The sequence below is a fragment of the Mustela lutreola genome, chromosome 1 (genome assembly GCF_030435805.1).
Source record: "Mustela lutreola isolate mMusLut2 chromosome 1, mMusLut2.pri, whole genome shotgun sequence".
In the NCBI taxonomy this organism is placed as follows: Eukaryota; Metazoa; Chordata; class Mammalia; order Carnivora; family Mustelidae; genus Mustela; species Mustela lutreola.
The window spans coordinates 88,162,591-88,176,045 of NC_081290.1; the positions used below are offsets into that span (position 1 = coordinate 88,162,591).

At 35.3% G+C, this 13,455-nt stretch overlaps 1 protein-coding gene across 4 annotated transcripts in view; it reads right to left on the reverse strand.

The window, feature by feature from the left end:
* Positions 1-13,455, reverse strand: part of ADAD1 (adenosine deaminase domain containing 1) — a 111,336-nt gene that overhangs the window by 71,827 nt on the left and 26,054 nt on the right. For all 4 annotated transcript variants that reach the window (XM_059169022.1, XM_059169021.1, XM_059169020.1 and 1 more), the window contains exon 10: positions 564-801. In XM_059169022.1, coding sequence (XP_059025005.1) covers positions 564-801 — 238 coding nt within the window. The remainder of the gene's footprint in view (positions 1-563; positions 802-13,455) is intronic.

Below are 13,455 nucleotides of genomic sequence, written 5' to 3' on the forward strand. Positions count from 1 at the left end.
TGTAATTTCAGTAAGTTACAGAACTTCTCCAGGTCTGTCTTCTCAACAGGAAAAAAAAAAAATGTTCATTTTTTTTAAATTAGTACAATGCCTACAAAATAGTCACACTCAATGATTATTATTGTTCAAAATTCAAAAAACTGAACTTAGAATAATTTTAAAAGTTCCATTAAAATGAATTTTTTCTTAATATTTTTAAAGGTTCTGTTTTGTTTCTATTATAGTATAGATAGATGGAGGTAGATTTATTGTGAAGCTTAACCTTCTGGGCCCCTTACACTTGCATAGGACTCTTCCAAATACAGTTGACCCTTGAACAACACAGGTTTAAACTGCACAGGCCCATTTATATGCACGTTTTTTCCTGATAAATACAGTACTATAAATATATTTTCTCTTAAGATTTTTTTTTCAGTTTTTATTTAAATTCCAGTTAGTCAAAACAGTGTAATATTAGTTTCAGGTGTACAATTTAGTGATTCAACACTTATATCCAACAACCAGTGTTCATCACAAGTGTCCTGCTTAAATATATGATTTTAAAAGAAATTAATAATGCTAACCTTTCAGTGATCTTTCCACTTAGACCATCCACAATCTCCAAAGAAATGTCTCCTTGAGCCCAATTCAGACTCAGGGATTTATATTCCAAGTTCGTTTGAAGTGGATATGCAGCAGGTACTAAACTAACATGAGGTCTGTTGACCAAATAAAACATTGGAAGTTTTGAAGTGAGTGCATCATCAACACGTTGCTTTATAGCAATTTCTAAACCTCTAGTATCACTGCAATTCCCATCACCTAGAAAGTAAAAACAAAACACCCAGAAGTTCAGTATCAACAGACAAGAAAAAAAAAAGGAAACAGGGTGCCTGGGTGGCTCAGTGGGTTAAGCCGCTGCCTTCGGCTCAGGTCATGATCTCAGGGTCCTGGGATCGAGTCCCACATCGGGCTCTCTGCTCAGCAGGGAGCCTGCTTCCTCCTCTCTCTCTCTGCCTGCCTCTCTGCTTACTTGTGATCTCTCTCTGTCAAATAAATAAATAAATCTTTAAAAAAAAAAAAAAAAAAAGGAAACAGTCTAAAGTTTATTTATTTTTTTCTTGCAATCTATTCTTTCCTACTTCTCAGCAACTACTTCTGTATTTTTTACCAGAACCAGGACAAAGTAACAATGGTCATAATTTCCATTAAAAAAAAAAATTCTACAGAAAAAAACAAATCGACATTCCAGTGACTAAAAGTGAAGAGCCAGAACTGACCCAGAAAAAAATATAATGCTTTTTACAAAGTTCTGTCAGAGAGAACTGGTTCATCCTGTCTTGAATTCTCAGATTACAGCAAGAAACTAGCAAGTAATACAAGAAATAAATGAGGCTGAGAAATGGTGAGATTAAGTTATTTTCCCACATCTATGACCACAAATTACAACTATTCCAGTACCACAGTGTTCCACTTTCACAAAACAATTTAAATAATGACCATTTCTGGTTACAGTTGTGGCTAATATCAAAATCTTTGAGTTTTCAGTTAAAATAATTATTGAAAGAATGCTAAAAAAGGTGTAAAATCATCAGTGTAGTATAATACAATGGGTTGATCAAAATTAAAATAGAAGTTGGACAAGTCATTCCTATTTTAAAATTAGTACAAAAATTGGAACTCTTTTCTCCTTAGAGGGTCAGAAGTTCTCTCAAAGACAGACACATTTTACATACCACTAGGCATTATATCACAAAGTTTTGTTTCCATATATTGGAACTGCTGAGGTGGCTAGTGGTTTTACACTCACTATAATTATTTGGAAACCAAAAAATGATGTAAAAAGAACATGAATTACTGTTGACACCCTTTTTCTAAGCACTCCTTTGTTTTTTTTTTTTAATCTCAGTATAGTTAACATACAGTGTTAAATTAGTTTCAGGTATATAATATATGGATTCAACAATTCTATATATTACTTGGCACTCATCAAGATTTGTACTCTAAATCCCCATCATGTATTTCACCCCTCCCCGCCACCACCTGCCACCCCTCCCCCCTCTCTCTGTTCTCTACAGCTAAGAGTCTATTTTCTGGTTTGTCTTTTTTTTGTCCTTGCTTGTTTCTGAAATTACACATGAGTTAAACCATAGGTATATGCCTTTCTCTGATTTATTTCATTTAGCATTATACCCTCTAGATACATTCATGCTGTTGCAAATGCCAAGATTTCATTTTTTTGATGGCTGAGTAATATTGTATGTATATGCCACATCTTCTTTACTCATGTATCAGTAGACACTAAATATTCCTTTGAACCACCCAAATTAAGAAATACTGACAAATTAAGACTAGTTAAAAATATGCTTGGGCACACACACACAAAAAAGATATGCTTGGGCACAAATAGTTGAAAAGAAATAAGGTCTAAGGAATAGTCACTGTGTCTATAATGAACAGAAGACATGGATTCAAAAGAAAATGTTACATATTATTAAACACTGTGTTACAGAATAAATGTGTCCCAATAAAATTAATAGGTTAAAACCTTTCCAATGAGATAGTAGGCCTTTGTGAGGTACCCTTAAAAAGAGGCTCTCATCCCTGCTTACACTATCAGTGGAATTTTTATTGTAGCAGCCCAAACAGATTAAGACATACTGTAATGAGATAATAGCACTGTTTGTGCCCAAAATAGCAAGATACATGTGGAAAAAAACAAAAAAATGGAATTTGTAAGTCAAATTCCATTTGGAATTTTTTTTTAATTTTTTTAAAGATTATTTATTTATTTATTTGAGAGAGAGACAGTAAGAGAGATCATGAGTGAGGAGAAGGTCAGAGAGAGAAGCAGACTCCACGTGGAGCTGGGAGCCTGATGTGGGACTCGATCTCGGGACTCCAGGATCATGACCTGAGCCGAAGGCAGTCGTCCAACCAACTGAGCCACCCAGGCGTCCCCCATTTGGAATTTCTTACCTACCAAATTGTTTCGCCAAAATGTTTCAATATGGTAGTATAACAGCAGTAATGTAATAGAAAAAAATATATTAATATTAGAAATTTTACTTTTTCCCTTTATATGTGTACATTTTAACTATTAACTACATCCAAAGTATGGTTTTAGTTATACCTTGAAGCTACATCTTGTTCCTGGAAAAATACAGCTCTAAAAGTGTCATATAATAGGGTAAGCTTGATTTATCTCAAGTCATCTAAAATAACATGAATTCCCAAGGTAAAGTCAAAAATTAAATCTAATCGAAGACCATAGCTGACCTGACTGGACACCTTTTTATACAGAAAAGATTCTGAGGAGATTAATCTACCATAAGTGCATTGTAAGTCGGCAGAAATGATTGCTGAAACAGCTATTAAAAACTGAGAATGCGTAAGTAAGAATATAGTCGAAGGCAGAGGCTTTAACCCACTGAGCCACCCAGGTGCCCCTTTGAGTAAGAATATAGTATATAAATAAAAGAATCAAACATTAAAGAACTATGCACTGGTCTTACATCTGGAACATCATAATTAGTCTGAGGTATTACATTTTAACACCACTACCCATATATTACAGAACATCCAGAGAAACAATTCAAATTCCTGTGAAACACAAATGTGTGGCTAGGAGAAGACATAAAGGCAGGAAGTATCTTGCCTTTGTATTCATAATGCTCACTCTATATTTTATTGCATGAATGGTACCCCTGAGAATAATGTGATGTTATACAACCTAGCATACAGTGGGGGGCTTAATAAGTACCTGATGAAAAAAGAATATAAAAGATTAGATTATCAGAGACCAATAATTATCAATCCTGGATGCACATTAGAATCTTGAGGGGTTGGGATATTAATACCAATACCATTCTCACATTATCTTAAAAGCTTCCTGGGTTAGCATAAAATACAACAAGCATAAAAAATAAAATTTATTTCTCAGGTGTTCTGGGCAGAATTAGTTTTAAGTAGAAAAAGAGCACTTTCAAAAACAAAACATGCTGATTCAAACTGTTTATTTATGAAACATTTACTGACCCCCTTGCACAAACCAGACCAAGATGAGTGTGTCAAAGCACCTGCTTTCAAGAATGTCAAGTTTAACAGACAAAGCAGTGAGATTCTAGTCACTCGCTATGCTCAGACAAAGCTATCAGAGCTCAATTTAATACAAAAAGCAGTAGCATGAGAAGTTATAAAACTGGTTTTGAGTCCAGGCTCTGCCAATAGGCAGACTGACTGACTTGGGGCAATTATTTTACTAACACTAACAATTACTAACATTAATTAATTACTGATCTTAAAAAAAGAAGAAACAAATACAGAATCTCTCAGGTTATTAAATGTTTCTTTAAAGTCCATGAACTTTGTTTAAAACAGATTTTTTCACTAGGGAATTAGCAATTAGTATTCTTTATAATCCAAATGTACAATTCAAATCAGTGTATTAAAAGAACTGGACAGAAATACCTCTGTACAAACACTCTTGAAATTTTTAGACAGATGATCTTACCATAATAAAATACCAAATTTTCAAAATACACCTTAAAAGCCTTGAAGTTAAAAAATTAAAATCCAGCTCTTAAGTACTTAAGCAAAGTATTTTCTTCCTTATATGGATTTTTCAAATATTTTTTCAAATAAATAAATATTTATTTGAATATTGAATATTTTTCAAATAAATAAATATTTATTTATTTATTTTATTTAAGAGAGAGAAGGAGAGTACAGAGTCAGACACTTATTGACTGAGCCACCCAGGAAATCCTACTCTGGATTATTTTCTTTTCAATAATAGTAAATGTCTTTTTAGCAAGCCTAAGACTTTTTTACTAAAAAAGAATACTACCACCATTAAGTGATAAAATGAGTATCTAAGAACACTCACAGAATAAAATTGGCTTCTGTAAACTTTCTAAAAAGTTAAGTAAGTTGAAATATAATACTCTCCCCACTGGTAATAGATCTAATAAATAAGGTTTTTAAGAATTTTAAATAAAGACCTGTAAAAGATTTCATAAGAATTACAGGATGATGTAATTATCCTCAAAGAATTAGATTTAACTTATATTGTCAGTACAGAATTACAAGGAAGCAAATTTCAATTCTAAATAAGGAGGGTTTGGTTTTTTTTCTTTTTAAACAACTGGAGCTATTCAATTAATAGAACAGATTGGTTTTAAATCCTACACTTCACATTACATTTTAACACCACTACCCATATATTACAGTTTTAAAATAGGGTTAGATGATACTCTATCAGGAATGGTATAAAATGAGTTTAGTTACTAAGTGAGAAGCTCTACTAGACTACAAATAAAGTTCGGTAAGATCTGAAGGTTCTTTTTGCTCTCTAAATTTCTCCTAGTGTACAGAAACTTTAAATGAATATTTCTCAGAACCATTCACATCATCTATATCAGAATCACCCAGTGGTGCTTTTACATGTATATTCCTCTCTATCAAAACTCCCTCCCCCAGAAACAGAATAGAGATCTTTAAGAGGTCCAAAAACTGGCATTTTTTACCAACAACTTGAACACATTAAAATCACTTAGGTTATACCAGGAAGAGCACCAATTAGCTTAAGGTGTGTCCCACAAAGATGCCAAGAAAGAGAACAGAAACAATTTTACAAGGTCTATAGTACTTTTATTGCTACCTGGTATTCCCCATTGCTAGGAGCAAAAGGACACTCCAAACGACAAGAGATTTAATTTTTAAGCTCCTGTCTCAAATTACTAGCTAAATACTAAATAATTTTACAAGAGCCTATATTTATTCTTTTAAGAAACTAAATATAGTATGGAGTTATGACAAGTTTTACAGTATTTTTTTTTCACCAAACTCAAAGAAAGCTGTGATTCTAGAGACAGCATAGACAATTCTTATATACTTAATAGACATTCAATAAAAAAGGCCTTTCTTAAAGGAGATTGAGAAAAGTTTAAATCCTGAAAGAGTATGAGACCTAAAAGAATAACAAGGCAAAGAAATTCAGTAAGCAAATTAAATCTAAGAAATGTGCCACCTACAATATGTATTTGGAATAAGATTTAGAAGTAACTACTTTTGAGGGTAAGAATAACTGGCATTATCATATATTACCAGTGGGAATGTGACTTAACAATCTAAAATTCCCTCAACTTACAAGTGGTTAAATACATTATGATACCTTTATACAAAGAAGTACCATACAATGAGACACAAATAATAATGAAGAAATTCTTTACATACCTGACATGGAAATATTTACAAGGTATATTATTAAACAAAAAAAAAAACAAAATGCAGAAAAGTATGAACTGTATTATCTATTCATACAAAATACAAAAAAGAAAAGAAAAAGAATATACATTTACTTCTTTAAGTATAAACTATCTTTGGAAAGAAAAACAACAAACTAGGAAAAAGGAATGCCACAGAAGAAAAATGGGTGCCTGGGGCACTAGGATAGGAGGGAAACTTTTCACTAAAAACCCTTCTGAATCCTTTGAATTGTGAATCAAATAATATATTTTCTATACAAAGAAAATAAGCTTAATTAGAAAATAAGTAACCAATTTCCTTTTTACAGTTTATTAAAGCCAAACAAAAATAGCATCTTGTGACAAACCATAAGTGACTCTTAAGATCACAAAAAAAACTGAGGGTTGCTGGGGGGAGGGGGGGTTGGGAGAGGGGGGTGGGGTTATGGACACTGGAGAAGGTATGTGTATGGTGAGTGCTCTGAAGTGTGGTGATTCATAGACCTGTACCCCTAGGAATAAAAATATATGTTTATAAAAAAATAAAAAATTTTAAAAATAGCATCTTGTATACACATGGAACTGAAAAAAATATTACTTGTAAGAGAAACTCCCAAGAAATGGGTATAAAATATATAAACAACAACAAAAAGAAATATCAAGGAAGAAGCAAGATGGTGGAGTAGCAGCAGACTGAAATAGCATTAGGTTCCAGGAGTTCAGTTAGATAGTTACCAAACCATTTTGTACACCTACAGACTCAACAGGAAATAGGAAAGAAGAGCAGCAATTTTAGGAACAGAAAATCGACTACTTTCTAGAAGGTAGGATGTCCAGAGAAGTGAATCTGAAGCAATGTGAAAACAAACCACAGGGGGAGGGGCTGGCTCCTGCAAGCAGTGGAGCACAACATCAGAACTTTTATAAGTCTGCTCCACTGAGGGATTGCTCCAGAGGCTAAGTGGGGGTGGAGACTTCACAGGGACAGTGTGATCTCAGGACCCATGGGGTCACAGAAAGACCAGGGGTGTCTGAGTGTGGCAGAGCCCCCAAGTATCAGAGCGAGGAAGCCAGCTAAAGAGATGGGAGACAAGGTGGGGACTCTCAGCTCAGGGTTACCTTAAATCCTGATCCAAGGCAGAGTCGGGCCACTGATCTTCAAAGCAGGGTCACCACAAGTGGCAGATCTGAGAGACCCCCTCCCTCCTCCTCTGGAAGGAGTGGCATGTGGGAGCCTTGGTCACAGGCCGGGTAAACAGAGCGCCGCCAGAGACCATGGAGACAGGAGGGATTGACTGCTTTTCTCTGAGGGCACACTGAGGAGTGGGGTCCCAAGCTCTTAGCTCCTCCAGGCCAGAGACTGGAGCTGCCATTTTCATTCCCATCTGCCAAAGCTCTACAGAAAGCCTTCAGGGAACAAAAGCTACCAAAAGCAAACCCAAGCAGATTACTTAGCTTGGCCCCTGGTAAGGGTGATGTAATTCTGCCTCTGGCAAAGACATTTGAGAATCACTGCAACAGGCCCCTGCCCCAGGAGATCAGCAAGAACATCCAGCCAAGACCAAGTTCACTGATAAACAAGAACTATGGAACTCCAGGGTTAGGGGAAAGGAACCTATAGAATTCATGGCTTTTTCCCATGATCCTTCAGTCTTGCGAAGTTAAATTTTTAAATTTTTTTTCTTATTCTATATATTTTTTAACTTTTCCTCTTCCTCTTTTAACTTTATTTAACTATTTTATCTTATCAATACTTTTTTTTAAAAAAAGCTTTTTAAATTTTCATTGTTATAATCATATTTTATGCCTTCATTATATTTAACTTTATTTCTTGTATACATATAGGTTTTCTTTCCTTAAAATTTTGGGATAGAATTTCTTCTAATAGATCAAAAGATACTCTAAATCTAGCTCCAGCCTGATCACATTCTCTCCTTTTTTTTTTCTTTTTCCTATAAACTTAGCTTATCAATTCCTTTTTAAAAATCTTTTAAAATTTTCATCTTTACAGTCATAGTCCATCCCTTCATCATGTTTACCCTTATTTCTATACATATAGGTTTTTCTTTCCTTAAGATTTTGGAAGGTAGTTTCTTCTAAGAGACCAAAATATACCCATAATCAAGTGGTGGCTCTGTTCTATTCACCAGTATAATAAGTGTATATATATATTTTTTTTTAACTTTTCCCCCCCTTTTTTTCTCCTCCCAGTTTCAGGTCTCCTCTTATTTGGTCAGCTATTATTTTTCTGGTGTCCCTGCCACCCTTTTAGTATTTTATTCTCTCATTCATATACTCTTATCTGGATAAAACAATAAAGCAGAAAAACTCACCACAAAAAAAGAACAAGAGGCAGTACTGATGGCTAGGGACTTAATCAATATGGACATTGGTAGTATGTCAGAACTAGATTTCAGAATGATGATTCTCAAGGTGCTAGCTGGGCTTGAAAAAGGCAGGGAAGATATTAGAAAACCCCTTTCTGGAGAAATAAAAGAACTAAAATATAACCAAGTTGAAATAAAAAAAGCTATTAGGGAGGTGCAATCAAAAATGGAGGCTCTTACTGCTAGTATAAATGAGGCAAAAGAGAGAATTAGTGATATAGGAGACTAAATGATTGAGAATAAAGAAGTTGAGCAAAAAAGAGACAAACTACCAGACCATAAGGGGAGAATTCGAGAGATAAGTGATACCACAAGATGAAACAATATTAGAATAAATGGGATCCCAGAAGAAGAAAGAGAGGGAGGGGCTGAAGGTATATTGGAGCAAGTTATAATAGAGAATTTCCCTAGCAGATCAAAGGGAACAAGAATCAAAATCCAGGAGACAGAGAACCCCCCTCAAATCAATAAAAATAGATCCACACTGATCATCTAATAGTAAAACTTCCAAGTGTTAGTGACAAAGAGAAAATCCTTAAAGCAGCTAAGGACAAGAGGTCTGTAACATACAGTCGTAGAAATATTGGACTGATAGCAGACTTATCGACACAGACTTGTCAGGCCAGAAAGGACTGGCATGATATACTCAGAGCACTAAATGAGAAAAATATGCAGCCAACAATACTACATCCAGCTAAGCTGTCATTGAAAATAGGGGGAGAGATAAAAGCTTCCAGGACAAACAAAAATTATAAGAATTTGAAAACACCAAACCACCCCTACAGGAAATATTTAAAGGGGTCCTCTAAGCTAAAAAAGAGCCTAAAAGTAATAGACCAGAGAAGAACAGAGACAATACACAGTAACAGTCAATTTACAAGCAATACAATGGCACTAAATTCATATATTTCAATAGTTACCCTGAATGTAAATGGGCTAAATGCCCCAATCAAGACACAGGGTATCAGAATGGTTAAAACAAACAAAAAAACAAATAAAAACACAAAAAACAAAAAAAAAAAAACAAACAAACCACTGATATGCTGTCTATAAGAAACTCATTTGAGACACAAAGGCATCTCCAGATTGAAAGTGAGGGGATGGAAAACAATTTACTATGCTTATTGACATCGAAAGAAAAGTGGCAATCCTTTTATCAGTTAAATTAGATTTTAAGCCAAAGACTATAATAAGAGATGAGGAAGGACACTATATCATACTTAAAAGGACTGTCCAACAAGAAGATCTAACTATTTTAAATATCTATACCCTTAACATGGGAGCAACCAATTATATAAACCAATTAATAACAAAATCAAAGAAACACATCGACAATAATACAATAATAGTAGGGGACTTAACACTCCCCACACTGAAATGGACAGATTACCTAAACAAAAGATTAACAAGGAAATAAAATTCTTAAATCACACACTGGACCAGATGGACATAACAGATATATTCCGAACATTCCATCCCAAAGCAACAGAATACACATTCTTCTCTAGTGCACATCAAACATGCTCCAGAATAGATCACATCCTCGGTCACAAATCGGGTCTCAACTGGTACCAAAAGACTGGGATCATTCCCTGCATATTTTCAGACCATAACGCTCTGAAGCTAGAACTCAATCACAAGAGGAAAGTTGGAAAGAACTCAAATACATGGAGGCTAAAGAGCATCCTACTAAAGGATGAATGGGTCAACCAGGAAAAAAGAATTGAAAAATTCATGAAAACAAATGAAAATGAAAACACAACTGTTCAAAATCTGTGGGACACAGCAACAGCAGTCCTGAGACAAAAGTATATAGCAATACATGCTTTTCTCAAGAAGCAAGAAAGGTCTCCAGTATACAACCTAAGCCTACACCTAAAGGAGCTGGAATAAGAAAGCAAAGAATGCTAAACACAGCAGGAAAGGAGAAATCATAAAGATCAGAGCAGAAATCAATGAAATAGAAACCAAAAGAACAGGAGAACAAATCAACGAAACTAGGAGCTGATACCTTGAAAGAATTAGTAAGATTGATAAACCCCTGGCCAGACTTATCCCAAAGAAAATAGAAAGGACCCAAATTAATAAAATAATGAATGAAAAAGGAGAGATCATAACTGACACCAAAGAAATACAAACAATTATAAGAACATATTATGAGCAACTATATGCCTGCAAATTTGAAAATCTGGAAGAAATGGATGCACTCCTAGAAACATATGAACTACCAAAACTGAACCAGGAAGAAAGAAAAATCCTGAGCAGACCCATAACCAGTAAGGAGATTGAAGCAGTCATCAAAAGTCTCTGAACAAACAAGAGCCCAGGGCCAGACAGCTTCCCAGGGGAATTCTACTCAACAGTTAAAGAAGAATTAATACCCCTTCTTCTCCAGAAACTATCCCAAAAAATAGAAATGGAAGGAAAACTTCCAAACTCATTTTATGGACCAACATTACCTTGATCCCAAAACCAGACAAAGACCCCATCAAAAAGGATAATTACAGACCAGTATTCTTCATGAACATGGATGCAAAAATTCTCACCAAAATACTAGCTAATAGGATCCAACAGTACATTAAAAGGATTGTTTACCACGACCAAGTGGGATTTATTCCAGGGCTACAAGTTTGGTTCAATATCCGCAATCAATAAATGTGATATAATACATTAATAAAAGAACAAGAACCATATAGTACTCTCAATAGATGCTGAAAAAGCATTGACAAAGTACAGCATCCTTTCTTGATCAAAACTTGTCACAGAGTAGGGATAGAGGGTACACACCTCAATACCATCAAAGCCATCTATGAAAAACCCACAGCCAATATCATTCTCAAGGGGGAAAAACTGAGAACTTTTCCTCTGTTTTCCTAAGGTCAGGAACACAGCAGGGATATCCACTATCACCACTGCTATTCAACATAGTACTAGAAATCCTAGCCTTGGCAATCAGACAACAAAAAGAAATGAAAGACATCTGAATCAGCAAAGAAGTCAAACTCTCACTCTTTGCAGATTATATGATACTTTATGTTGAAAACCCAAAAGACTCCACTCCAAAACTGCTAGAACTCATACAGGAATTCAGTAAAGTGTCAGGATATAAAATCAATGCCCCCAAATCAGTTGTATTTCTATATACCAACAGCGAGACAGGAGAGAGAGAAATTAAGGAGTTGATCCCATTTACAATTACACCCCAAACCATAAGATACCTAGGAATAGACCTTACCAAAGTGGAAAAGAACCTGTACTCAGAAAACTATAAAGTATTCATGAAAGAAATGGAGGAAGACACAAAGAAAGGAAAAAACGTTCCAGGCTCATGGACTGGAAGAACAAATATTGTGAAAATGTCTATGCTACCTAAAGCAATCTACACATTTAATGAAATCCCTCTCAAAATACCACCAATTTTTTCCAAAGAAATGGAAGAGATAATCTTAAAATTTATATGGAACCAGAGAAGACCCCAAATAGCCAGAGGAATGTCAAAAAAGAAAGCCAAAGTTGGTGGCATCACAATTCCAGACCTCAAGCTCTATTACAAAGCTGTCATCATCAAGACAGTATGGTACTGGCACAAAAAGAGACACATACATCAAAGGAACAGAATAGAGAGCCCAGAAACAAACCCTCAACTCTATGGTCAACTAATCTTTGACAAAGCAGGAAAGAATGTCCAATGGAAAAAAGTCTCTTCAACAAATGGTCTTGGGAAAATTGGACAGCCGCATGCAGAAGAATGAAACTGGACCATTTCCTTACACCACACATAAAAACAGACTCCAAATGGAATGAAAGACCTCATGTGAGACAGGAATCCATCAAAATCCTTGAGGAGAACACAGGCAGAAACCTCTTTGACTGCAGCCACAGCAAATTCTTCCTAGAAACACTGCCAAAGGCAAGGGAAGCAAGGGCAAAAATGAACTATTGGGACTTCATCAAGATCAAAAGCTTTTGAAAAAAAAAAAAAAAGACAATGGACAGAATGGGAGAAGATATTTGCAAATGACATATCAGATAAAGGGTTATTATCCAAAATCTGTAAGGAACTTCTCAAACTCAACACCCAAAGAACAAATAACCCAATCAAGAAAGGTCAGAAGACAAGAACAGATATTTCTGCAAAGACATCTAAATGGCCAACAAACACACGAAAAAATGCTCAACATCATTCGTCATCAAGGAAATACAAATCAAAACCACAATGAGATACCACCCCACTCCAGTAAGAATGGCTAAAATTAACAAGTCAGGAAATGACAGATGTTGGTGAGGATGCGGAGAAAGGGGAACCCTCCTACACTGTTGGTGGGAATGCAAGCTGGTGTAGTCACTCTAGAAAACAGCATGGAGTTTCCTTAAAAGTTGAAAATAGAGCTACCCTATGACACAGAAATTGCACTACTGGGTATTTACCCTAAAAATACAATGTACTGATCCAAAGGGGCATGTGAACTTGAAAGTTTATAGCAGCAGTGTCCACAATCGCCAAACCATGGAAAGAATCTAGATGTCCATCAACAGACGAATGGATAAAGAAGAGGTGGTGTAGATATACAATGAATACTATGCAGCTATCAAAAGAAATGAAATCTTGCCTTTTGCAACAATGTGGATGGAACTAGAGGGTATTATGCTGAGAGAAATAATCAGAGAAACACAATTATCATATGGTATCTCCAATATGAGGAATTTGAGAGGCAAAGCGGGAGGTTGTGAGGATAGGGAAGGACAAAAAAATGAAACCAGATGGGATCAGGAAGGAGACAAACCATAAAAGACACTCAATCTCACAAAACAAGCTTAGGGTTGCTGGGGGTTGGGGGGTA